At 37.1% G+C, this 26,750-nt stretch overlaps 1 protein-coding gene and 1 long non-coding RNA gene across 7 annotated transcripts in view; both read left to right on the forward strand.

The window, feature by feature from the left end:
* Positions 1-26,750, forward strand: part of LOC310724976 (zinc finger matrin-type protein 4) — a 77,558-nt gene that overhangs the window by 19,271 nt on the left and 31,537 nt on the right. For all 6 annotated transcript variants that reach the window (XR_014533227.1, XM_083539498.1, XM_083539496.1 and 3 more), the window contains 2 exons: positions 8,980-9,072; positions 23,624-23,783. Coding sequence is in view for 5 of the 6 variants with exons in the window: in XM_083539496.1 (XP_083395622.1) it covers positions 8,980-9,072; positions 23,624-23,783 (253 nt within the window). In the remaining variant the exon portion in view is untranslated. The remainder of the gene's footprint in view (positions 1-8,979; positions 9,073-23,623; positions 23,784-26,750) is intronic.
* Positions 9,083-10,440, forward strand: LOC310724979. Its single transcript, XR_014533228.1, has 2 exons — positions 9,083-9,214; positions 10,247-10,440. It is a non-coding gene; the product is annotated as an uncharacterized lncRNA (long non-coding RNA).

Raw genomic sequence — 26,750 nt, forward strand, 5'->3', positions numbered from 1 at the left:
TTACAGCTGTTTGTTACCCGTCCAACCTTTTTTGAGATGTGTTGCAGCCATCAAATTTAAAATTCCCTTATTTCTTCCCTATAATTGCACCTTCCCTCAGTTTCAACATTTGCTATGTTTTCTACATTCTATTAGGAATAATATATGGGTTTATAAGATTTGCAAATGTGCATTCCGTTTTTATTTACATTTGTAATGTTTCCAACGTTTTTGGAATTAGGGATGTAATATTTTGCACCGGCAGTCTGTAGCTAAAGAATAGCCAAAACGTTAAGCTCCTGCATTTTTCACAGCCTGCTTTTTAAGCTGTAATTTAGTCCACCTCTCTCAAGACTCTCAACCTCAGAGAAAGTAATTTAAGGACTGATCATTAAAGAATCATTCCCATGCATTATTTACAGTCCGCACTTAGTGCCGTTCTGGACTACAAAGTATGCAATCAATAGATTAGCAGGTTTCTCTAATGAGGACAGACCCTAAATGTAAGAACCCGTGTAGCAGACGGAGTGTCTCTGAGTGGCAGTTTAGTTCTGCGAGATTTATTTACAACGTAGCTCCAGTAACAGATGCACTATATTTAGTGATGCAGATTCTGACTCTTATTTCATTGGCCTGTCATCTCTCTATCCATTATCAGATTGCACATTGTTCAAATAGTTGAATTTATTACCATATAAATATGGTTGAATTTATTGCCGATTGCATGGGGACCAGTTTACATTCACTGACTTTTAAAACCAGTTAGCAAAGTTGTTTAGCATTAGATATCACTGAACTACTCACTCTAGATCAGCAAATACGGTGTGCACAAACTGATCCGTTCATAATCTCTGCGTCCTTTGAGAGTCTGTGGTCTTTGAGAAGCGATGTCTGCCAAATTCTACCCCAGCACCCTACTACTTAAGCTGGAGTCTGCATTGTTCACTGCTCTTGCAAGCTCACGTACACCGGAAATTTAAGGAAAGTTAGCAAGGGAAGGAATCTAAAGTAAACAAGGCAATAATGGGAGGAGAGATAGCTTGATGTAATGAGTCTCAGTGGAAGAATAAGAGGGCAATGCTTCAATGTCTTTCCATTTGTTTGGTTGTGATTTAAAGTCTTATAATGTATGCAGGTCTGTTAATGGATATAGAGGCAGATCAAATTAATTAAAAGTAAATCAATTAATACTGACAATTAAAAAAAACATAAGATAGATAGATAGAGAGAGATGAAGAGAAGAGATGAAAAGAAGAGAGAGAGAGTTTGTATGAATAGCTAGAGTGGATTTAAGAGAGTACGATAGCGGTCCTCTGAAAGATGTCATGGCAATCTGAACCAATTTACAAACAGGCTTTCATCCTCTGAACAAATCATACTGGTGAAACATCCTTTTCCTCATAAGCATAGAGTCACAGCGCTACGTCTTCCATCAACCGAGGCATTTGTGTACAGCATATAAATAAGCGCAGACAGTCTGGCCCATCCTCCGTTTATAGACCAGTATTTCTTTTGTCATAATTTATTAGTCTCAGTTCATGCATTTGCACTGGCTCACTTCATCACTTATCAAACAATTGTACAGTCTTTGTATTAAAGTGGCACACATTGAGAAGTATCAGTGGGAGACAAACATTTAGCTTTTTTTTCCCTCTGAAATTATGTCATTTTTATGAATATCAAATTTCTTGTGTTAATGCTACAATGAGCGATTGATGAATTGAAAAAACAAGCTCCAATATCAGTAAAAACAATTGAAGAAGGAAGTATAGAAGTAGAAATAGAACATATAAACTGTCATGGCACACATTGTTGGCATCATTGGCCTCTTTCATTCTTTCATACTGGGTCAATGTAATCCAGCCAGGGTCTCTCTCTCTCTCTCTCTCTCTCTCTCTCTCTCTCTCTCTCTAGCTCTCTCTCTTACTCTCCCTATACCTTTCCAGGCCAGCCTGCACACAACCTCCTCTCACACTCATCTTATCAAAGCCACTGCCTATTCACAGACAGTGCCGGGGTGAGCAAAAAACACACACAAACTCTATACATCAACACATACATTTATTTTTAAAGGTTCACACTCTATAGATTTTATTGCGCTGACATGCATCCTCCATCTGTCTTAGGGTTTACTAAGAAAAATGGTCCACTTGCACCTCATTCAGTGTCTGTTTACAGATTTTGGACCCAGACATGAATATTATTAGGTTAGACAATCCTGGAACATTGTGTCTAAAACATAAAACTGCACTCACTCACATGCACACACCCACACCCATACGAATAACTGTATATTTTTACTTATGTCTTCTCCCACCCACAAGTCTGAATTTAAAAACCAAATGCAATGGATAATCTCTTTTTTTTTCAATCCAGATTATCTATGAATGAAACATTCACACCTAAGATTCTCAGCTAACACCAAGGTACCTTAAATAAGAAATGCAAAGCAGTCTACAGAACTGCAAGTCCTACCTGATAAAAATACATATTTCTTTTTATAACGCACCCATTTTTAACACACCCATTTATTTTTAGCTGTTTTTTTTCAATTCCAGTGAGACAACTACCGAAGACATGAGTCTGTATTCCTGGCTGATGCAATGGGCTGAAGTGGCTCGAACTTTTGACAAAGCTTATAGAATACAAAGTTTATTATTTTTCACCAGAAAGATCAGGGTTACTCAACCTTCATCCTGAGCTTTTGTGACCTGTAGAACACTCTGGTTCTTCTCCTTGTTCAGACAGAAAAGTGAGCAGAAAACTACGTAGGGTTAAGGTTTATTAAGGTTAATTCATAGACCTTCAAAGGAGGTAAATTGTTCCAATTGTTCCAATATGTTAATAAATAATTTTAGCAGCAATATCAGAATACTTTTGATGTTTTGCTTTATTTGTATATGATTTAGAGTGACAACAACATCATAAATATCAGAACTGAGGTTTGAACATTAATGCTTTCATAAAGAAAACCTGACCTGCAATGTCTGCTTTGTCACTTTAATTTAATTTTGTACCCACCCATTATATATTCTTGAACTTGGCTTATTTCACAAAATGTAATTATTTTAACTGCCTTAAACCCTGACTAGAACAAAGCAGCTACTGAAAATAAAGCTAATTTTATTACTTGATTAATAATTTACACATTGTAAGCAATATAAACAAAAAATTTATACCTATATGGTGGAAACGAAAACATCGAGCAGTATTTATGTTCTGGGTGGTACTGGGATAGTACATATGGACTTCCAGCCATATGTGGTTCTTCCCCAAACTTTCATCACAAATTTGAAAGCACACAATTGTATACAGTAGGTTGTCTTTGGATGTGGTATCCAAACCTGTCCATGACAGTGCTGCTGTGCATAAAGCCAGTTCCATGAAGGGTGGAAGATCTTCTGAGTTTTGAACTTAAACCCATTGAACCACTTTGGGATTAAATGAATGCACCTGAGCCTCAGCCTACAGCAGTACCTGATTTTACTAACCCTCTTGAGCACAAATCTCCAAACCACACTTCAAAATGTAGTGGAACATCTTACCTGAGGAGTGGAGGTTAACATAACAGCAAATAGGGACAACATTCTGAATGTATGTGCAAAAAACACACATTCATAATCTTATGGTCAGGAGTCAACTAACTTTTGCCAACACAATGTAGTCAGCATGCATTTTTGTTACAACCGCATTTGTGGAGGTTTAAATTACTGTAAAATGTTGGAGTGAACATTACAGAGCTGAGAACATGTAGGTACTGCTGAGTCATGTCTGTAATAATATAGCAAATTAATGGTTATATTTAGAAAGGCAGTGTAAGAAAACATTTTGGTGTCGGGTCCAGTCGCACACTTCTCTGTAAACACAACAGCAGCACAACTGGCAAATGCTTTTAGAAAATAGTATATTTATGTTGTCTTTCATTCATCTATTTTTGTAGTCCAAAACAAAAACAGACATGACGGAATTATTGTGTAGGACATGTAATGATTGAGTGTGTCATCCCTAAACGTTGAGTGCATCTTTTTATCAACCTGTATATTGCTAAAATAGTCAGCAGTCAAGAGCTTTTTGTCCTGAAAAGCACCACAACAGCATTTTCAGCACACATCTTTTAGCAAAATACTGTAGCTGTTCTGTTCTCTGTTGATTCTCAGAGGCAGGATTTTTTATTCTTATATAAACAAATCCACACACGTACTGTATCTGTTTTTAAATAGCAAGTATATTAATTATTAAATAATATAAAGCTCCAGCAGTATATCAGCTTTAAATAAACAAGACCTGATATACTTAGCTAAGAGGATCCTTTTTCCTTTACTTCCCTTATTCATGCTGGCTGTAGGGATTAAAATCTCCCCTGTGCATTTGCTCAAGATTATTATGTTCACAAAAAAGGGCAGATTTCAGCTGTGTGTGTGTGATATGGCAATTCTGAGACAGGCACATTTTTCAATTATATTAGCAGCGGTCAGAAAATGCATCTGCTCACAATGAAGTCGGGAAATTGCATCTCTCTGCAGAAAAGGCCACAAGAGCCAGACATAAAACATACAGCTCATCTTGTGGACAGAGGAAAATTCCCAGGCTCTTAAATTAAAATGTACTTAGATAAAAATTAATGACTCTGTCACACAGCAACGTGATATGGTTTAATACGGTTTTACACACATACACACCCACACAACACCCACATAACACCCACATCACACCCACACACACACCTACACACACACCTACACACACACACACACACACACACACACACACACACACACACACACACACACACACACACACACACACACACACACACACAGTTAATGTCATTATTTCCATTCACTAAAAATATATAGTAAATTCTTTAGCACATCACAATAATATTATATACAGTATATACCTACAGTAATATCAGTGGCTGGCTGGCTGCTGGCCTAAACACTGTCAGAATCACTGACACTGATGTCTTTTTTTTCCATGAATATGTATTACATTATACCCAATCTAATTATTCTCCTTATCTATTCTCTTCATTTCATAACATTTCTCTCTGTTGCGCTGCTTCAAGCAGTGTATGTTTATTTTTGAGTTAAAACTATCCCATCATATTTCATCACATCACGTGCTGCCGGGATTAAAGGTTTCTGTGGTGAGGCCTTCTAAATCTGCAGTGCAGGTACCTGTAGCATACAATACATGTTACTTGAAGGCTAGCAGGCGTACAATAACGTCAGCATTTTCGCGTCCTTTGATTGGATGGTCAGAGTCCGCACTAGTCAGAGCTCGCAAACTGCATCTGTAGCAAACTGCACAAGCTTAAATATATTCATGTAGATTTAATAGCCGTTTTTCATTCCACAATGGCTGACCAAAATGTTTTGGTCACAGATACACTTTTGAGGCCATTTCTAAAAACTTTTCAAGAAAAACTGGACATTGTGTGAAAAAGGTCAGCCAAAACAGTTTTTGCTTTTTTTCCAGTAGAATTTGCACCTTTATTTCAAATTCCCAGGAAAAACGTAATGCATGGAAAAATGCACAAAAATGCACTGAATACCGCTCTATAAGGTTAATATAATAATAATAATAATAATAATAATAATAATAATAATAATAATAATAATAATAATAATATAATAGACATGTTGTATGTGATGCAGCTGTTACTAGTAGAAGAATGGAGATGTTTAGGAGAGATGGCAGTGGAGTTTTTAACAAGATTGTTAAACAAGATTTTAGAAGGTGAGAAGATGCCTGAGGAATGAGAAGGAGTGTGCTGCTACCGGGTTTTAAGAATAAGGGAGGTGTGCAGACCTGCAGTAACTACAGGGGAATAAAGTTAATCAGTCACACCATGAAGTTATGGGAAAGAGTAGTGTAAGCCAGGCTGAGAGAAGAGGTGACCATCTGTGAGCAACAGTATGATTTAATGCTGAGGTAGACCACCACAGATGCATTATTTGCTTTGAGAATGTTGATGGAGAAGTATCTAGAAGGTCAGATGGAGTTGCATTGTATGTTTGTGGATTTAGAGAAAGCGTACAACAGGGTGCAGAGAGAGGAGTTGTGGTATTGTATGAGGAAGTCAGGTGTGGCAGAGAAGTATGTGAGGGTGTGAGAAGTATGTATGAGGACAGTGTTACAGCAGTGAAGTGTGCAGTAGAAAAAACAGACTGGTTCGAGGTGAAGGATGGACTGCATCAAGGATCGGCTTTGAGTTCTTTCCTGTTTGCATCGATGGACGAAGTCAGACAGGAGTCTCAGTGGACTATGATGGTTGTGGATTATACTGTGATTTGTGGTGAGAGTAGGGAGCAGGTTGAGAAGAGCCTGGAGATTTGAAGGTATGTCCTGGAGAGAAGGGGAATGAAAGTCAGTAGGAGTAAAACAGAGTACATGTGTGTAAACGAGAGGGAGGTCAATGTAGTGGTGCAGTTGCAGGGATAAGAGGTGGAGAGGATGGAGGAGTTAAGGTACCTGGGGTCAACAGTGCAAAGTAATGGAGAGTGTGTTAGAGAAGTGAAGAAAAGAGTGCAGGCAGGGTGGAGTGGGTGGAGAAAAGTGGCAGGAGTGATTTGTGATAGAAGAGTATCTGCAGGAGTGAAAGGGAAAGTTTATAGGACTGTGGTGAGACCTGACGAGGATGGACAAGATAAGAAACGAGTTTATTAGAGAGACAGCACATGTAGTCCGTTTTGGAGACAAGGTGAGGGAAGCGAGATTGCAGGGAAGACATGCAGGTAGTTGGTTTAAAAGAGGCAGATGAAGAGGACAGAGTAGTATCGAGACAGATGGTCCGCTGTGGCGAGCCCTAATGGGAGCAGCTGAAAGAAGAAGAAGAAGAAGAAGGAGAGGAAGAAGAAGATGTATGTGATGCAGCTGTGGCTGCAGTGAATGGTGTTAGTTGGGTTTCTTGCTTTATTAATGCCTTCATTCTTGCAGCATGAGATACCTATCTCTGATGCAGCTCTCTGTTGTACTGCATTTCTGTATAGTATTGATGGTTATATAGGTCAGGGTATATAATGGTATTAAGAGGTGGATTGATTCAGGTAGGAGACTACTTAAGGTCTAGGCTTAGAATGCACAGCTGGCCACTGCCTGATATAAAAATAGTCTTTGAATAAAATAGTGTGGATTAAAGTTGAGAATCAAAATAATGCCTCTTGTAGTGTATTCCTATATAAAGCTTAGGAGTCTGCAATCCTGATCTTCTCTGGCCCACCCGATGATTTGAAACTTGAGAAACTTGTAATTATGCTAAAAGTGAAGCACGCACATGCATATTTCAAACTGCAGGCGTGAGCCAACTCTTTTGGCATGCTCAGATGTTTGGATCCCTATGAAATAATAAAAGTGTTTGGGTGGCAGAGAGTAACCTTAGTGCAAGTGTTAACACCCTCAGACTAGCCATCTGGCCAGCAGTGCAAAATCCTCATTGTTTTTAGAGTATCGCTGCTTCTCAGCTCTGCGAGTGTGTCTCCAGTGAAAGCAGAGATATTGGGCTAAATAGCAAGCAAACTTTTTTTACATTAAGGCTGATGTTTATTCTATTCTGCATATACTGTATCATACAATATTCATACTTGTACATAACTATATTATGTAATTTGAGCATGTTATCTCCCGACATCTATGCTCACAATCTTTGCACAGTATATGGTATATTACTATATATACATATATTATTACCTACTGCACCTTTGGTATATTATTCACCCTTATCCCTGTACATATGGACCCCATACCCGTATTTAGCACACTGCTATTCATTTATTGTAAGTAAGCCACTTATGCACTTCTGGTTAGACGCTAACTCTATTTCATTAGCTCTATACATGTATCTTGCACAATGACAATAAAGTTGAATCTAATCTAATTTAATCTAATCCAATGTTGAGCTGGTCAGACTACAGCAGAAATCAAAATGAAAGATAGTAAATGAGATCAAGAGCAAAAACGTAACAAAAGTGAAGATTTTTATGTGCAATGTCTTACATTTACATTTGCGGCATTTAGCAGACGCCCTTATCCAGAGCGACGTACAAAAGTGAGTCCAGAGTACAAACTTAATATAAATATAACTCTTGAATTCTACAAGGCAAACTTGGAAAGTGCTAATTTCAGTCTTAACAGTGTAATTGGTTGATCACTCAGCAAAACTGATCGCTCAATGTGGTTATAACACACTGTGAGCAGATTGCATATTCCCATTAAGTATTCTGTGGGAGATTTGACAAATCCCACAGTTTCATAAAGCAAAATTAGTAACACAATTACTTTATCTCTCTTACATTTATCACATTGTAGTGATAATTGTCATTGATGCTCACGTTACAAAAAAATTAAGTTTTTAAAACATCATCCACTGATAGGAAGTATAATAATAAATTATAACAAATAACTACATTAAATATAAATCTTTAAAAAAAAAAATAAGTTAAACATTGTCATGCAAAAAATCAAGATTTGGTTGAAGCAACTCACTTATTAACTTACCTACATCAGTGACATGTCATCCATCATTTCTAAAGAAGAACCTTTTCACATTAAAACTGTACAGTGAAGACGTATAATGAAAAGTGACTGATTGTTCAGTGAAGTGCTTACAAATCGTTAGTCAAGGTCAACTTATTCTTGGTGACCAGAGACTCATGCTGTTGCTATGACAGCAAAGATAAGAACCTAAATAGAAGAATTGGTTAACGAATCTTTCAACTGAATTCCACGCTAAAGAAAATGTCATAATGTGTTGCTTTTAGTATCTTTAGATTCTGCTAAAATATGATCAGATTGCACGTGTTGTTATAAGTCTTGAGACAAGCGATATCCACATTTCATTGTTCATTGTTATAAGTTGCTAACACATCATGAAAGACTTATGAGCTTCATTAAAATCTCATAACTCCTGCATTGAATATTCATTAGTTTGCTAAATAATCTTCTATATTCATGTACACAATGACTAGTTGTGCTTTTTTTTTTTATATCATCTTACAGAGCAAGAAGCATGCAAACAAAGTACGTCTGTTCTACATGCTCCACCCAGAAGATGGTGGTCCTCCTTCAAAAAGACTGAGACCAGACAACCCGGTATGTTCCAGCACACAGGATGTGAGAGAATAAGATTGTGTTCTCCTCTCACACACCTTCAATAGCCAGTGTTCATTAACCTTTTCTGTAAAGAGCCACAGGAGCTATTGGATGCCGTTATTGACCTGGATCTGATAATGCAGTTCAAACCTATACTGTGAATGACGGTTTGAATCTGAGTTTTGAATATAACCGCATATACATTGGCCACCTTTTAAGAACTTGTAGAAGGCTGTAGACTTGCAATTCTCATCTTTATTATTAACAAGATGTTTAAGATTTATTTTAGAATTTTAATTAGATTTTTTCTGATTTCACTGACAAGCTGGTCTGTTTTCATGCCAGTTAACAGTTTCCCTACAGTACCCAAAATGCCATTTGAGTGCCTGCTGATAGTGGCATCATGGCAAATTGACCTTGTTTGCCTAAGGTGCCCGGTGCAGCAGTTTTTATTTATTTTGTATTTATTCAGAATACTCTATTGATCCAACAGGGAAATGTATATTTTTTCGCATATGCCATGTAGGAAGGTGGGGTCAGAGCGTAGTCAGCCATGGTACATTGCCCCTGCAGCACAAAAGGTCAAGGGCCTTGCTTACGGGCCCAAGAGTTGCAGTTTGGCAAAACCAGGGCTTTAACTCCCAACCCTCTGATCAGTAACCCAGAGCCTTATCCACTTAGCTACCACCTCTCTAAATGCTTTATTATATCCACGATTAGATTCTAGATCAGATTCCAAGGCATCTACTTTCGTCCTAACACCTCCATCATCACCATAATTTTTGTCATTTTATACGTTGCTAACTAGCTGAGCCAAGTCTCTGCCATAACTCAGTGCAACAGCAAAATATAGCTGCAACTTTGAGTTTAATGTCATCACTACTACACCTTATTTCTCATTAAAACTGAACATCACTAGAAAAGGTGAGTGAGAAAGGAAGCTCTTGCACTTTTGTTTTACAACACAAACAGCACAACATATTACACATAGCACAATGTTCACACATCATTGTCCCTAAAGTCTGAGCGCAATACATTTTTTAAATGTTTAGTGTTGCACAATTCACCATGCTACTTCATCTTCTAAACCCCACTAAGGTTTACTGAAATTTACAGTAAAAGTTTGCCAATGCCCAATGACAATGTATATCACACTGTAAAAGCAGCAATGAAGCAATGGTGACACTTTTCTAAACATGTGGCTCATGTTTTACTGGCGAACTGATGCTTTCAACTAGCTATCGATTATTTTAGTTATCGAAAATGCTACTGATTATTTAATCTATTAATTGTATAATAAGTACTTTTTCTTTATTAAAGAGCAATGCTGAATATACAAGAGTAAATAATACTTCTCTAAATGAACAAGTAATTTGTTTCTTTTTTTTAGAAAAAAATAATACATTTATTGCTGAAATTGGAAACAAGAACATCTTTGAAAACTAAACTCAATTAGTGGATTTAATTGCCATATTGCATCAAAATGCAAATACAAATAAATAAATAAATAAATAAATAATCATAAATAAAAATGTAATATAAATTTCAGTAAACGGTACAATGTTTTCTTTATGTTTTAGTTTGAAATTATCCCAAACTTTGAAAACTTTCTGTTGTTTAAAGTTATTAACTTACCTACAGTGCCTTGCAAAAGTATTCGGCCCCCTTGAACTTTGCGACCTTTTGCCACACTTCAGGCTTCAAACATAAAGATATAAAACTGTAATTTTTTGTGAAGAATCAACAACAAGTGGGACACAATCATGAAGTGGAACGAAATTTATTGGATATTTCAAACTTTTTTAACAAATAAAAAACAGAAAAATTGGGCGTGCAAAATTATTCAGCCCCCTTAAGTTAATCCTTTGTAGCGCCACCTTTTGCTGCGATTACAGGTGTAAGTCGCTTGGGGTATGTCTCTATCAGTTTTGCACATCGAGAGACTGAAATATTTGCCTATTCCTCCTTGCAAAACAGCTCGAGCTCAGTGAGGTTGGATGGAGAGCATTTGTGAACAGCAGTTTTCAGTTCTTTCCACAGATTCTCGATTGGATTCAGGTCTGGACTTTGACTTGGCCATTCTAACACCTGGATATGTTTATTTATGAACCATTCCATTGTAGATTTTGCTTTATGTTTTGGATCATTGTCTTGTTGCAAGACAAATCTCCGTCCCAGTCTCAGGTCTTTTGCAGACTCCATCAGGTTTTTTCCAGAATGGTCCTGTATTTGGCTCCAACCATCTTCCCATCAATTTTAACCATCTTCCCTGTCCCTGCTGAAGAAAAGCAGGCCCAAACCTTGATGCTGCCACCATCATGTTTGACAGTGGGGATGGTGTGTTGAGGGTGATGAGCTGTGTTGCTTTTACGCCAAACATAAAGTTTTGCATTGTTGCCAAAAAGTTCGATTTTAGTTTCATCTGACCAGAGCACCTTCTTCCACATGTTTGGTGTGTCTCCCAGGTGGCTTGTGGCAAACTTTAAACGACACTTTTTATGGATATCTTTAAGAAATGTCTTTCTTTTTGCCACTCTTCTATAAAGGCCAGATTTGTGCAGTATACGACTGATTGTTGTCCTATGGACAGAGTCTCCCACCTCAGCTGTAGATCTCTGCAGTTCATCCAGAGTGATCATGGGCCTCTTGGCTGCATCTCTGATCAGTCTTCTCCTTGTATGAGCTGAAAGTTTAGAGGGACGGCCAGGTCTTGGTAGATTTGCAGTGGTCTGATACTCCTTCCATTTCAATATTATCGCTTGCACATTGCTCCTTGGGATGTTTAAAGCTTGGGAAATCTTTTTGTATCCAAATCCGGCTTTAAACTTCTCCACAACAGTATCTCGGACGTGCCTGGTGTGTTCCTTGTTCTTCATGATGCTCTCTGCGCTTTAAACGGACCTCTGAGGCTATCACAGTGCAGGTGCATTTATACGGAGACTTGATTACACACAGGTGGATTCTATTTATCATCATTAGTCATTTAGGTCAACATTGGATCATTCAGAGATCCTCACTGAACTTCTGGAGAGAGTTTGCTGCACTGAAAGTAAAGGGGCTGAATAATTTTGCACGCCCAATTTTTCTGTTTTTTATTTGTTAAAAAAGTTATATATCCAAATATCCAATGGAAATATCCAATAAATTTCGTTCCACTTCGTGATTGTGTCCCACTTGTTATTGATTGTTCCCAAAAAAATTACAGTTTCATATCTTTATGTTTGAAGCCTGAAATGTGGCAAAAGGTCGCAAAGTTCAAGGGGGCCGACTACTTTCGCAAGGCACTGTACATCAGTGACTTATATCATCCATCATTTCTAAAGAAGGATCTTTTCACATTACAGCTGTACACTGAAGAAGTATAATGAAAAGTCATTCAACTGAATTCGAATGTCATTTAAAAACTTTTTTTATGAAATGGAAACAGGCTTCCATAGGATTCAGGCCAAAGAAAATGACAGAAAGATTCTAAAGTTTGGGATCATTTCTAACTAAAACATAAACATCCCATAAACATAAAACAATTCTGGCCTGCAGTTGGAATGAGGCCTCCTCTGCTTCATCTGACTTGTTCCGTTTCCTCCAGAGCTTAGAGCCTCGTTAGTTAAAGTTTTCTCCAGGGATTAGAGGTTGGATACCATATGTATATTAGTTGAATGGACTTAACAAAGCATAAATTTTTTTTTTATTCTTTTCTAATTACTTGATGAAGTATTTCAGCCCTACTTTCAACAGTAGATTGCTTGTCAAACTGCAGATAAATGGCAGGGAAAACCTGTAGATGACTGTTTTTAAAATTGTACCTGCCAGAAGCTGTCGTGGCAAAGAAGGAGTTTTGTTTTGGCAAAAGTACGCTGTTGCTGAAATAAATAGGATGGTAGGAGTGACATTCTAAATTCAAGATAATTTCATCTTTGCTTCTCAAAGCAAATGCTAATATCCTCCACAGCTCCCTTCAAAAGGAGAAAGAGATGGACAGTGCAGCAGTCATCAGCCTACCAGGATTAAAGTGTTCTCTGAATTAAATAGAGATTAATACCTGCTGTTTGCAATGTGAGAAAAGTAATTGGAATAGATAAAAGCACCTGTATAAAAAAAATGTCTGTCTGGAAAACGTAATTTTACTTTCACAGGGCTGCTTCTCTCCCTTCTCCAGGCTACATCAAGATCCTGAGAATGAATGTATGCCTGTTTTTTTTTTTTTTTTTGTATACATTATCAAATCTGTGAAAACACAGTGACCACAGTACTCCTCACAATGCAGTCCATAAGTAATTGTACCTATAGTATAATAATATGCACCTAATTAATAAATATGATATATGATTTTCTTATACACAGTACGTACTTAAAAATAGTTACATTGATAGACCAAGATGTTCACACGTTGTACTTCTAATCAGAATGTCATGAGTTCATATCCCGGCATCACCAAGCTGCCACTTTTGGACCCTAGAGAAAGACCGCTTTGCATAAATGTGTTTGCCAAAATGCTGAAATATAACTAGATATAAGGTAGAACTAGATAAAAAAAAAATCTGATTATTTCCTTACACCACAATAAATATAGAATAGGTCTATAGAATGAGTCATGATTTGAACAAAATAAAAAAAAATAAAAAGTTTAATTACATTGTGCTTTTTTCTGTATAGAATTATTAAATACAAATTAACAGATGTTAAATATTTTAAACAAAATCTATTATTCTTTCATCATGTTAGTAAAATAATTATCAAAACTAAAACCAAAGAGAAAACAAAGTCTCTGACCAGAGAAAATGATTAGCATGTAATGAGGTTCATAGCAGCCCCTGAGGCTTCATTAGTGGTGACAGTAGTGGCAGCTTACAGGCATATATTAATATAATTGCTCTAATATGTTATTGTTCCTATAGTAACAGCACATCCACAGGTGTATATAGTCAATGTAATCTAAGGCTAATAATAAACCGTTTGCAGGGGCTATTAATTAAAAAAGTGCATAAGCATAAATAGGGTGTAGCCATGTGCAAGGAAAATCTTTGGTGTGTTGATTGTTGTTGTGAAACTGTTTATAAGGAGGCATTTGAACCACAGAGATAGACTTTGTGCTTTCTGGCTTCTATGACAAAAACATGACAAGCTGCACATTGTTTGGTTGTTTCATTGTTTTTTGTTTTTTTAAGTTATCATTAAATTCAAAACAGAAAAAAAGAGGCCTGAATTATTTCTGAATGTACCTAATGTAATTATTGGCAAATTGTTGAGGTATAAAGCGAAGATAAGTCCCATGTTCCAACCAATAATATTACATTGCATGTTATTAAATAGTCAAAAATATGACTATTAAATAGTAAAATATTTAATAAAAAATAAGTTTATTTATTAGCAATGTTTTTAATCATCATGCCTTGTATCATTTCTTCCATCAAAGGATCAAATATCCTGGAATGCAAAGACAAAGCTGCCAAATACTGCCATGTGGTACTGTCTATACTTTCTGACTGCACAGGAAGTTTCTGGGTCTAATTAATGTCCTCAAGGCTGATGGTGAAAGGGTTCATTTACTGGCTTATGAAAAATTCAGCTGCTAGGTAGTCTGTAGAGGAATGTCCTCAGGTGCTATCAGCTTGAGCATGAGCCTGTGTGCTTATAAAGAGCTCATTAGAGCACTTGTTATGAATAATTCTGTCGAGGACCATGCAGTACTCAGTCAGGCCTGCCTGATTTCCTATTAACCAACTTCCTGTCCTGGAGGATACATAGAGAGCATCACCACTGCTACAGCTAATCAAACTCTACAGCAGAAAGAACAGAACTTAACACTTACAATAACAGCCAGTAGCATGATACACAGGGACATGCTTTATATTTGAACCTTGATTGCCGAGGGGCACTGTGTGTGGCTTCTCTTTAATATTGTGTAATCACAAGTTTGAGGTCATGATAATGTTACAGCCTTCCCAAAGACAGGAGTCCAAGAGAGCATTACTGACCATGTTCTCTGGGTGAATTGGATCGCCTTGTTTCTCTCTCTGTCTGCTAATTAGCATGACACTAGCCAAATTGTCTGTTCACATAAATATAATAGGGCAGTTCCTGCTGAACTCCAAGTATAAACTGGTGCTCTTTGTTGTTAGAGATATCATCTATGGCTGTATGCGTCTCAAAAGAAGCATGCATCAGTCCCCATTCTAACCAGCCTGGCTGTGCACTACTTGTTTTTTTTTTATGCAAAAAATACTGCTTTAAAATGCTTAGTCCTGATCCTTAGTTGAAGATTTAGTTAAAAATTCAGGAAAAGCCTTCAAAGCCAATTACTTTGTGCTGTAGCAGCACTGCTGTATATTCTTAACAACATTAATAAAAACAATAGCAGTTATGTTCTCCCACCAAGTTTATTCCTTGTTGATATTTCAATTTAGTGTAATAAAAAAACAAATCATTTAAAAGTATTGGAACAACATGGTAAATTATTTTGTTTTTGCTATACATTAAAAAATGTTGGGGTTGAGTTCAAAATATTGTTTCTTTACTGATCTTTGCCAAGTTGTCTTTTAATTCTTACTGATAATTAGCAGTTTCAACTCTTTACTCAATAGATAGTGATACCTTTACTCGTGTCCTGTGAATGCTTTTGATGATTCCAGACTGTTGCAGTGATAGTTTTCTTCATGGCTCTTACAATGTTTGTCATTAATTTCTATTGTTTTCCTTGGCTGCTCTGTTCAGTGTTTGGTTCACACTAATGTTTTTTTTTTGTTGTGGTTTTCCAGACATTTGAATAGTTGAATCAGATTTTCTTTTTTTTCTCAAATTTAAAATGTTTTGCTTTTCTCCCATAGACAACTCACTGATCTTCATTATGGAGCTTCTTTGTCTTTTTAAGGCAAAGCCCAGTGCTCAGATTAAGAGTAGACTCAGATTGTTGCCTCAGATGTTTTTGTGCATAGCAAAAAAAAAAAAAAAAAAAAAAAAAAGCCTTTTTTGTTCAATACATATAGAGGGGACTATGTATAGTATCTGGAAAAAATGTATACGTGAACTAAAATCTTTCTTTGTGCACGTTGATTCTGGCCACAGTACATACCTGCATTTGTTGACTGTTTTCCTATAACATCACAAATCATCCTGTTTTATTTCTTACTTATGACACTGTTCATAGTCAAAGACATCTTTAATTTGTTTTGACTTCAGGGTCAGGCTCTATCGAATCAGACACGTTTATACTGCATGTACTCTGAACTGACTCGCATCTTCAACGTTTTACAGCTGCAAGCAGCCTCTGTTTTATAGAACCAATGCCCCTGTAACCAGTTTCAGTCAGCACTGCACTATAAATATCAATTTTTAATGGAATGGTTTGTATTTGTTTACCTTCATAAAGTTGCCAGGTTTTACTGGCTCCATGCAGCTAAAAGAGCTACTATGTTTAGGCACCAGTAAGTATTGAAAATGTCCTCAAACAAGTCACACAAAAGTAAAAAGTCTCAGGAACAAACTCAAAGAAAATAAGTAGGACAGAAAGATTCTTGGAAAGTCAGATTTTTTGGTGTATGTAGCTTTCCTTGTTACTTTAACCCATTTGAGTGATTTGTGTCCTAGAGCATATTATCAACCTGGGTGGGATTGTTTTTTCTGTTCTGATGACTTTCCATTTGTATTTTGTGCACATCCTCAGCCAGAGAGAATTAGTTTGCACCACAGTCTGCAGTTTTTTGTTTTTTTTTGCACTGTTTATTTTTAGCCATGTTTTCACACCCCTCCAAACACTGGAGCAGCAGAATGTAGGAAATGGGAGAGAGATAAACAGGCATTTAATTAAAAGCTCTTTGTTAAAAGCAGGGCATGGTCAGACACTGTCATAGCCTTCAAACCTTTTTTATTGTTCACAAATAGGTCACATGTAAATGAGAACAGCCAGATGTATGTGTGATGGGGTTGAGTGAGAGTAAGAGAAATGAAGAACGTGTGCAGTAAGTGAAACCAAATAAAAACATCATGAAAAGCCCCCTAGTCTCAGTAACCAGTTGTCAGTTATTCAAATGTTTCCAGGATGTAAAAATATTTTGCGATCAGCCAAGCAGGAATTCATCTTTGTGCAGAAAACATAATTTAAGAAATTGTATAAAGGTTTTAAGTGCTTACTTGCTTTCTTCACTCACTATGATATATATATATATATATATATATATATATATATATATATATATATATATATATATATATATATATATATATATATATATATATTTATATATATAAAATGTATGTTTGTAGTGTTTAATCTGTATCTGTAATAGAGAGCTGACCTGAGCTGACAGGTCTTGGCAATAGTGTAGACAGTAAAGTCATAACCTTAGTATTCTATCTGGGTTAAGAATCGATAGTATAATCAAATCAAATATACAGTATAATATTAAGACCTGAAAATGTTTGCAAATATGGAGCTGTAAAGGGAACTTTCAGACATGACATCACTTCGGTATGACAAACACAAAGTACTGAAACATGCCTAATTCATTTCCTCTTGATCACCAGCATCTTAATCCTTTAATTGCTTACTCTCAATCAACCCTATTTTTACCTCGTCTGTGTGTTTTAGTATTGATATATTTTCCCGTATCTGTTGTATTTTACTTCAAATTAAAGTAGAAAAATGCTTTTCTGATTTCCTGATTATGGTCATTAATTAGTTGACCCAGGACCTGCAGGCTGAGTAAAAACCAGCAATCAAGGTCTAATAAAATACATTTGGAATGATACAAACTCTTCTCATATTGTTGAGAATCTTTTTCATGAGTGTATATAGTTTTCTTTCTTCTCTTGTAGTGTGGAGGAAGAAACATACACCCCAATTTAAACAGGATCAAATGATCACAAAGTTGACACTAAGACCATTCTGTCCATCTCACCCACACAAACACACACACACACACACACACACACACACACACACACACACACACACACACACATATACACACACACACACAAAAGCACACTGCAGTACTAACCACAGCATGAGTTGTAACAGAGCGGAACACAGGCGGCCAGTTATTCTTGAGCTGATCACTGATTTCAAACAGGCCAGACACTTGCTGTGTCTTTAGGGAGATGGTAGGCGTTAAAGTCTTTCAGTGTAGCACTTCTCCTGTCTGTGCATCTCCCCACAGAACAGCAAACAGGTCTCTACCCCACTATCCTGCTCACCAGAATCAGGTCATGTGCTCAGAGATACAAAATAAACTGAAGAAAAAACAAGGCCATTTATTTTAGATAGAGAGTGAAAGTGGGGTGGTGCTTGCCAAGCTCATGTATCATTTCAGTATTTATTTTAAATGACATGATATTCCTAATGAATAACGAGTTTGTAATAAGATGCTCTTATGCTCTTAACTCTCATTAAAACAGAGAAGCACATTTACCAGTACAGAGGACAGTTTTAACATGGTGAATTGGCTGGCTAGCTATCTCTCCCTGGGCATTGCGTCATCTCTCAAAGCCCCAGCGCTGCCCACCAAGCCCCTGAGAACCACCTCAGCGCTGGTGAGCAAGGCTTATGCCTCAGCGGGTCAATCCGCAGGCTGCCTGCACAGCCTATCAGGCCAAACTGCTGTAAGAGCTAAATGTGGGAGATGTCTCAGGTGGTCAGCAAGTCCATGACCTCCACTCTGCTACAGGCCTAGCCTTAGGGATACCAAAGAGACCGCTAAGGCCATTGGCTGGTCCATGGCCACCCTCTCCTTGATTGAAAGACACATTTGGCATACAGATGTGATAGAGATGTGCTCCTGGATGCCCCGATAGCGGACATGGGGGGGGTTCGCTGCCTCTCAGGAGGTCCCTAGAGCTGCACCTGGGTATTGCTCTGGCTCTAGGCTTACCAGAGGTCAGTTTTGAGAGACTGATTCCCTTAAAAGACTATCCAGCAGCCTGGCAGACATGTCTTGGTGGGTCCTGCGCACTGTAGACAGAAGCTATACGATTCATTTGGGGTCTTGTCCGCCCTGGTTTAACAGGGTGTCTCCAGCAGGCTCTGGTCATGGACAAGGAAGTGGACATTCTCTTGAGGAAGGTGGCCATCGAGGTGTTCCCTCCATCATACAGAGAGTCCGGGTTCTACAGCCGGTACTTCATAGTTCCCAAAAAAGACAGAGGGTTGTGTCCTATACTGGATCTGGGTCAGCTGAACCCCTTGCTTTTGATACTTAGGTTCAAGATGCTGACCTTAAAGCAGGTTGTGTCCCAAATCAGGTCCGAGGACAGGTTTGTGACCATAGAGCTGAAGGATGCATACTTTTATGTATCCATCCTTCCAGCTTTTAGGAAGTTCCTGAGGTTTGCTTTTGGGGTCAAAGCTTACCAACATCTGGTCCTTCCATTTGGTCTTGCCCTCTTACCCTGCACCTTTACAAAATGTGTGGACGACCCTGGCCCCATTCAGGCTTTGGGGTGTCCACATTCTAAATAATTTCAACGATTGGTTGATATTGGCTTAATCGGATCATCTGGCGGTCCGGCATCGAGATGTTGTTCTTTACCCACATGAAGGAACTGAGGTTAAGGCTTAACAGCAAAAAGAGTGTGCTTTTTATCACAGAAAACCACTTGCTTAGGCATAGTATGGGATTCGACCCTTATGCGGGCACATTTGTCCTCTACTCGTGTCGAGTCCATCCTCGTGGCTGTCAGTGAGAAAAGGCCAGTCACTCACTGTGAAGCAGTGGGCAATTCACTCCATATGGTTAAGGTCACGCAGTGAGCCCTACATGCCTTAGATGTGTGAAGAGATCCCGGGTTCCTGACTCAGGGCCCCGTGCTGGGAGATCCTGGCCTTTACAACAGACACATCTCTCACGGTTTGCGGAGCGGTTATGAGTGGCTGCTCTGCTCAAGGTCTCTGGGAGAGGCCACATCGAATGTGGCACATTAATTGTCTAAAGATGCTGGCTGTGCTTCAAGCTCTGAGGCACTTCCTCCCAGACCTCAGAGGCCATGTTGGTACGTACGGACCAACATGTCCGTGTTGGTCTGTACGGACAGCACTTTGGTAGTTTCATATATTAACCACCAGGGGGGTCTGCAATCTCACCTCCTGTACAAGCTGTCATGTCAGATCCTTCTTTGGGCCCAAGAAAAGCTGCTCTCCTTGAAGGCGGCGTATATCCCAGACTACTTAAACAAGGGAGCAAATGCACTCTCAAGGCAAAGGGCCGAGGAAGAATTTTACAGAGCTCAGGTGGACCTGTTTGTGACCCAAGTGACATCGCACTGCCCTCTCTGGTTTTTCCTATCACCCCCAGCACCTCTTGGGCTGGATGCCATGGTACAGCACTGTACGCCTTTCCCCCTGTTGCGCTGCTCCTGGGAGTTTTGGAGAGAGTTCCCCAATAGGGAGTGCGTCTCCTCCTTTTGACCCCGTGGTGGCCGGGTAGGCCATTGTTTGCGGACCTGGTAGTCTTTCTTGAACACCCTCCCTTGGAAATTCCTCTCAGGAGGGATCTTCTATCTCTGGCAGGGGGTAAAAAAATACACCCCGTTCAGAGCTGTGGAGGCTGTTAAGTTTTTATTTAATTATTTGGCACATCTTCATGTTTTGTGTTCTCTCTGTCATTTTTATGTCAATTTATTTGCAAGTTTCTTTCTCCATATTTATGGACATTATGATAATTTACCCACCCCAACTTCTCTCTCTCTCTCTCTCTCTCTCTCTCTCTCTCTCTCTCTCTCTCTCTCTCTCTCTCTCTCTCTCTCTCTATCTTTTTTCTTACACATGCTACAGATCTTAATATTCAACTCTATTCAATGAAAAAACAAAATCTTTTTTATTTAGATTATATGAAAAAGGTCTACTGGGTGTATAATATAATTTAATTATAGAAGTATGGCCTTTTTGGTGTGTAAAAGTATATATTTTCACAAATAGTTTTGTATTATATGCATGTCATTATGACTGTACAGTAAATTTATGTACAAATCTTTCTTCGTTTAAATGTATATATATTGCACCCAGACATTTCTATCACCAAGACAAATTCATCACACAATGGCAATTAAACCCTTTCGGATTCTCAGTAGAAAAAGTATTAGTATTGTTGTAGTATTAAGGAATGTTAATTTAGATGCAGGCAACAAGGCAATGAACAGTCATGGCAGAGCTAAAAGATGCCAAACAGATAAATAGTCTGTCATTTGCAACAGAGGGAAAACAGTCAGCTGGCATAGGATAACAGAAAAAAGAAATAATCTTAGTTGTGTAGAAAAAGTCTTATACAAGAGGATAGGATGCCTGAAACCCCTCTAACACCCTGCAGTGGAAATAACAGCTTTAAGAGTGTGACTTGTCAGGTGCCACATTTCAGCGTTGAGTTTTATGCCTTTTAACACCTCCATTTTAGGGAACAGGGTAAAAAAGTAAGTACAGAAAGTGAGCAAATGAGAGGTGGTTGAAGATGTTCTGGCATCTTATTCTGGATTATAAACAACATTATTTCAGAGAAAACAGCTGATAATACACTAGTAATCTGTTACAAATTATGCATTAACCTTGAACAAAAATCTCCATCCAACATAAAACCAGGTGTAAGTATCCTGCATTGTTTTTATATATTTTTTAGTTAGTTTATATAAAAATCTGGCCCTAATGTAAAATTAATCATCTTGACAATCTATTGAGCCTCAATCACATTTAACAATTAATTCTTGTTCTTCCATATACAAATATTTTTCAGTCAATACATTTCAAGTTAGCAAGTTTATTTCTGATAGATGAGTGATTGACAAGATAATAATGTGGTGAGTTGGGAACAGCATCTTTGAATGTGTCACTCTATGTGTTTGTGTGGTTCAGTGTCTGGCAAAAAATATTTGCATGCAAGTAATTATGAATCATGCTCTATAATTTGTAGCACATCTGTGTTAGAAAGTAGCTAAGGAAAACAACATGCTGTAATAAAATTCAATTTGTTTTGTTTTAGTTTGTTTTGTTTTGTTTTGCCATGGACTGTGGTCACCAGAGCAATGTGGATTAGCTACATCAATAAAGGTCTGGTATATACAGTGGTGTCCAAAATTCTGAGCGAACTAGTGAAAATGGTTTCTTTTTTTAAATAATACAGCAATTTTATTACAAGTTACAGCTTGATTAAAAAGTAGAATGTTTTGAATATTCACATGAATTTTATTTAGGATTTGATATAACCCTTTTGCTTTAATAGCAGTGTGCATTCGAGCTGGCATGGACTTAACACATTTGTATGAAACCTTATGATCCATTTTTAAATCAAATCCAACAGTGTCAAATGAACACGCTTTAATGAAAGAGGTTAGGCATGAGGGCAAGCTGACCTTTTGTACAAACCAGTTAACATAGACAGTATCAAAAATTTGCAATATTACAAATTTACTTACATTTAAATAGAGACCTACTGCAGAATCTTGACTATTCATTATTTGTAATATTAAACTTTTGCTATCATTATCTCAAATATTTCAGAATATTCAGATTTTAAAAATCTAATAATTTGAATGCACTGCATTATAAAATTATAATTAACCAAATATGAGAAATGGTACCACTTTTTTTTTTTTTTTTTGAGTTTTTTTTTTTCTAGGAATCATGGTTAAAAATAATGTGCAAGGTTTTCTGCCACTAGAACACAATTATTACTTGGTTGAAACCTGTAACTTGGTTTAATCTTATATTTAGTTTATATAAGGATTGTTGTAACTAAATAATAGATACATGTGACTATATTTAAAATGCTGCAAAGCTCTTGCTAAGATGTGGTTTTTTGTAGCATGTGATTTCTGATTTCTGAACCCTATTAAATGTATTTACAATTAATGAGCTTAATAGCAAAAACATTAGACATATAGATAGATATATATATAGATAATCCCAAAGTACTTTGTTTTTTCATAGGTGCTCAGGGCAGTGCTTTGAATCAAATTTATTTAAGACTGACCTCCTTAGTTTTGTAAGTAAGGCTGTGAGTGAGGTGACACAGATCTGAGCAGACTGGGCGTCTAAGAGAGCGCCAGAACCGAGACTGTAATGTCCTTCCTCCAGAGACAGTGAGGTCAGAGAAATACCATTGTATGTCTGGCTGCTTATTGTATTTATTTATTTATTTATTTATTTATTTATTTATTTATTGCTTAATTATGAAAATCACAAGTTTTTTTCTTGTAATGGTTTTTAAAGAACAAAACTAAATCCAAACATAATGTCATAAACCATGATTATATAGCTTATTCTACATTTAAAATTAATGAGTATAAATAAGTGTAAATAAGTATAAGTAAGTTTGATGTTCACTGTGTCAGATCAGAAGTTTTTAGACAAGTTTAGTCAAATCCGTTTTTTTCTTTTCAAATATTTTGACCACAGGTTGACTTTTAACAGTGGACTGTCATACATTTATTGTAATGAGCCCATTTTCTGCCTTTTTTTTTTTGGAAGTTTCACATCCTTTCTGATGTTAAATCACACACCAGTTTCTAAGCAACCTTTTTTTCCCTTGTGCTTGCTTATCAGTCAAACTTGCTCTTGTCTCTCCTCCTACAGGACAGTGCTGAGAATGAGGTGGACAGGAACAAATGCTGCACGCTCTGCAATATGTTCTTCACATCTGCCATCGTGGCTCAGTCACACTACCAGGGTAAAACGCATGCAAAGAGAGTTCGCCTTGTTCTGGGAGAGCAGCCCAGCATACCTACCCCCACAGGTCAGATTCATATAAGCAATGTTTATTCATATTAATTAACATGAATATACTGTGTGCTTCTCGCTGGGCCATTTGATCACTGTAATGTCTGTGTAAGCCAGAGGTTATGTTAAATAAAATATCATACAATTTGTTTCTCATAAACTATTTAAATAGATGCTTATAGCGTGCACTGTAATGGTGGTCTGTAAAGGATACAGTATTTTATCTGCGGTCAGAAGAGCCCTGGAGCTGGGCAAATAGCATGCAGAAGGTGATTATGCACTGTAAAACACTCAGCAGACTGGAATTCAGTGCTCTGTGTTGTGCTCTTTCACCAAGAAAATGAATCAAAGTTGGCCCGAAAAAAAACAGGGGCAAGGGATTGGTGTCGCGTAAAGGTAAATCCTGCATGACATGCAGCTCCAACAACAACCTCCAAGCAGGACTTATTTAATACCTGCTGGCCTGGCGCTTTTCTGAGAATTAACTCAGACTGAAACAAGCCCCTTCTAGCATTCAAACTTCAGACCTCACGGAGTTCACAAGAACACGAGCACATCAAGGCTACTACCTTCTACTAAGTTACTGTATGTCATATCATTCCACAGCTGTATACCTAAGCCTGCATCTTTATCTACAGGTACAATGACAGTTTATACAATTTGTCCTCTATATATCTGGATCAGTATACAGTATATTGTTCTTTTTTTGCACTAGCTGTGAACTAGGCTATATGCTCATAAGGTTGATGTGTGAGGTGACATCCTAGGTCACAGTCAGTGTGAGTGTGAGTATGCACTGGGCTGACGCTTCCTGACAGTACCATTAATCTTTATGCCAAAGGCAATATTCCACTCCATTCAGCTTGTGATTCAAAAGTGAGCCCAGCAGCAGATAATAGACTAACGCTATTACTGTTCTGCCAATAGATATTATCATATACTGCAACCGTTTAAGTAAAATTGGACCGTTATTTCACAAATTATCACTTTTTTTTTTAATTCTCTCGAATAAAGGCACAACACCTTTTCGCATATATTCGCTTATATATTTTTGCCAACACACACCTTGCCCAGAAGTGTTAATGCTTCTTTAGAACCCCATGTAATTTGTGATAATTATGTGAAAAAATATTGATAAGATTGTGTCTAATAATATAAAAAGAAACAACTGAGCATAATACTGTACAGTAACTAAATTCTACAAACTGTTTGACTTACAATACGTATACTGTATATTCCACAATTAAACAATTATAATGTGAATTAAACAACTGTAATGTTAATTTGAACAATAGCAATGTTTCTGTACATGTCTATTCCAAAACTTTGCTGGTTGTGCCATTATTAGAATGGAAAGATGTCAAAAATAAAAACAATTAAAAATGAATGGATGCTTATGAAATTAGACAGCTGAAAAACATCTGAAAAACATGACTTGCCCTAATATTTATTATTATTATTTGATATCTTGTTCATCAGTTCATTAGTAAGAGGAAGGGAAAACTGCAAGTAGAAATTAAGCATGCATGGCTGGGTGAGTTAGCTGGTTAGTTGATTAGCTTTCGTCTTTGGCAAAGTAAAGCATTACATAGTTCAGTATTTAAGTATTTAAGTTAAAACATGCTGTTCATCTTGTTCTCAGGCTTTAAATGCTTGATTATCTGATTTGCTGAAGCTGTGGTCCTGTTGCTGCAATTCTTGCACAACAGATCAGTGGTGGATGAAGTACACAAAGCATGTACTTGAGTAAAAGTAGAGATACAGTATCCAGAATATTACTCCAGTAAAAGTACAAGTGCTCCTTTTAAACTTTCACTTGAGTAAAAGTACAAAAGTATTTGCCTCCAAATGTACTTAAGTATCCAATACTATGATTTATTATGGCTATAATGTTCCTATTATAATTTTTATCACAAGACTAAATCAACTCAGTTTATGTAAAAATACTGTAATGTTACTCTCAGCACACCAATCTATTAATAGAATGATATTAATGAGTAAAACACTGATTAATATCTGTTAAAATTATCTTTAGCCCAAAACCTTATTTTCAATGACTTAAATAAATCGCACAAATAAGGCCACGGGTGTTAAATTGGCAAGTTAAAGTCAGGAATTTCTTCCCTCATTTATTCCTCACAGAATGTTGAACTGAAGGTGAACTGTATTTTTAGTAGATACCACCAACTGGCAATGGTGGTTCCAGCTTGAATGAGGCACTGGGTGAAACACGCCATGACCAAACGTCTCCACCATTGATTAGTTTCAGCTTTAATAAGCTCCTCTCTGCTTCATCTACCATCACTGGATGAGTAAGAACATATTCTTAGAGCAGTCCACAAATCTGGATACATTTCTAAGAGCTTTATTTCATGTATAAATATCACCCTAAATGCATTTATTGCACAAGTAAATACACGTAATTGTTTACAATTTATCAAACTCTCAGAACCAAGAACCATAAAACTCCTCAGCTAATTGTAGCCATAAGATACATACAACATCTTTATCCTTATAATATATGTCTTTTAAGCTGCACTGGAGATTCCCCTTACTGAACTCAGTTCAAGATTTTTCAGTACAATCACAGAAAACCTTTATGACATCACCTCAATTAAAGGTAACCAAATCAATAAATGCTAGTTTAACTACAATCCAAATAGACTACTTAAGTTGTAATTGTTTTGTTGCTATACACATTATGATATACTACATACCATAAATGATGATGTTATGCAAGTTAAAATAAATATTGTCGCTCTATGCCTAAAAAGCAGAGCAGGCAACACAGCATAACAACAAATCATAAAGTGATATACAGTTATTAGCCTATTGCATTAAATGCATTAGCCTATACTATCCTCATAACAAGAGATGAGCTGCATACAGACCATTATCTTTTGCACGTTTCCCCCTACTTCTTTGCTCTTTTTTTCTGAATTGGGCTCCTGAGGGTTTAGACCTTTTTGTCATCCATATTGTT

This window comes from Silurus aristotelis (assembly GCF_946808225.1).
Source record: "Silurus aristotelis genome assembly, chromosome: 4".
NCBI classification, from domain to species: Eukaryota; Metazoa; Chordata; class Actinopteri; order Siluriformes; family Siluridae; genus Silurus; species Silurus aristotelis.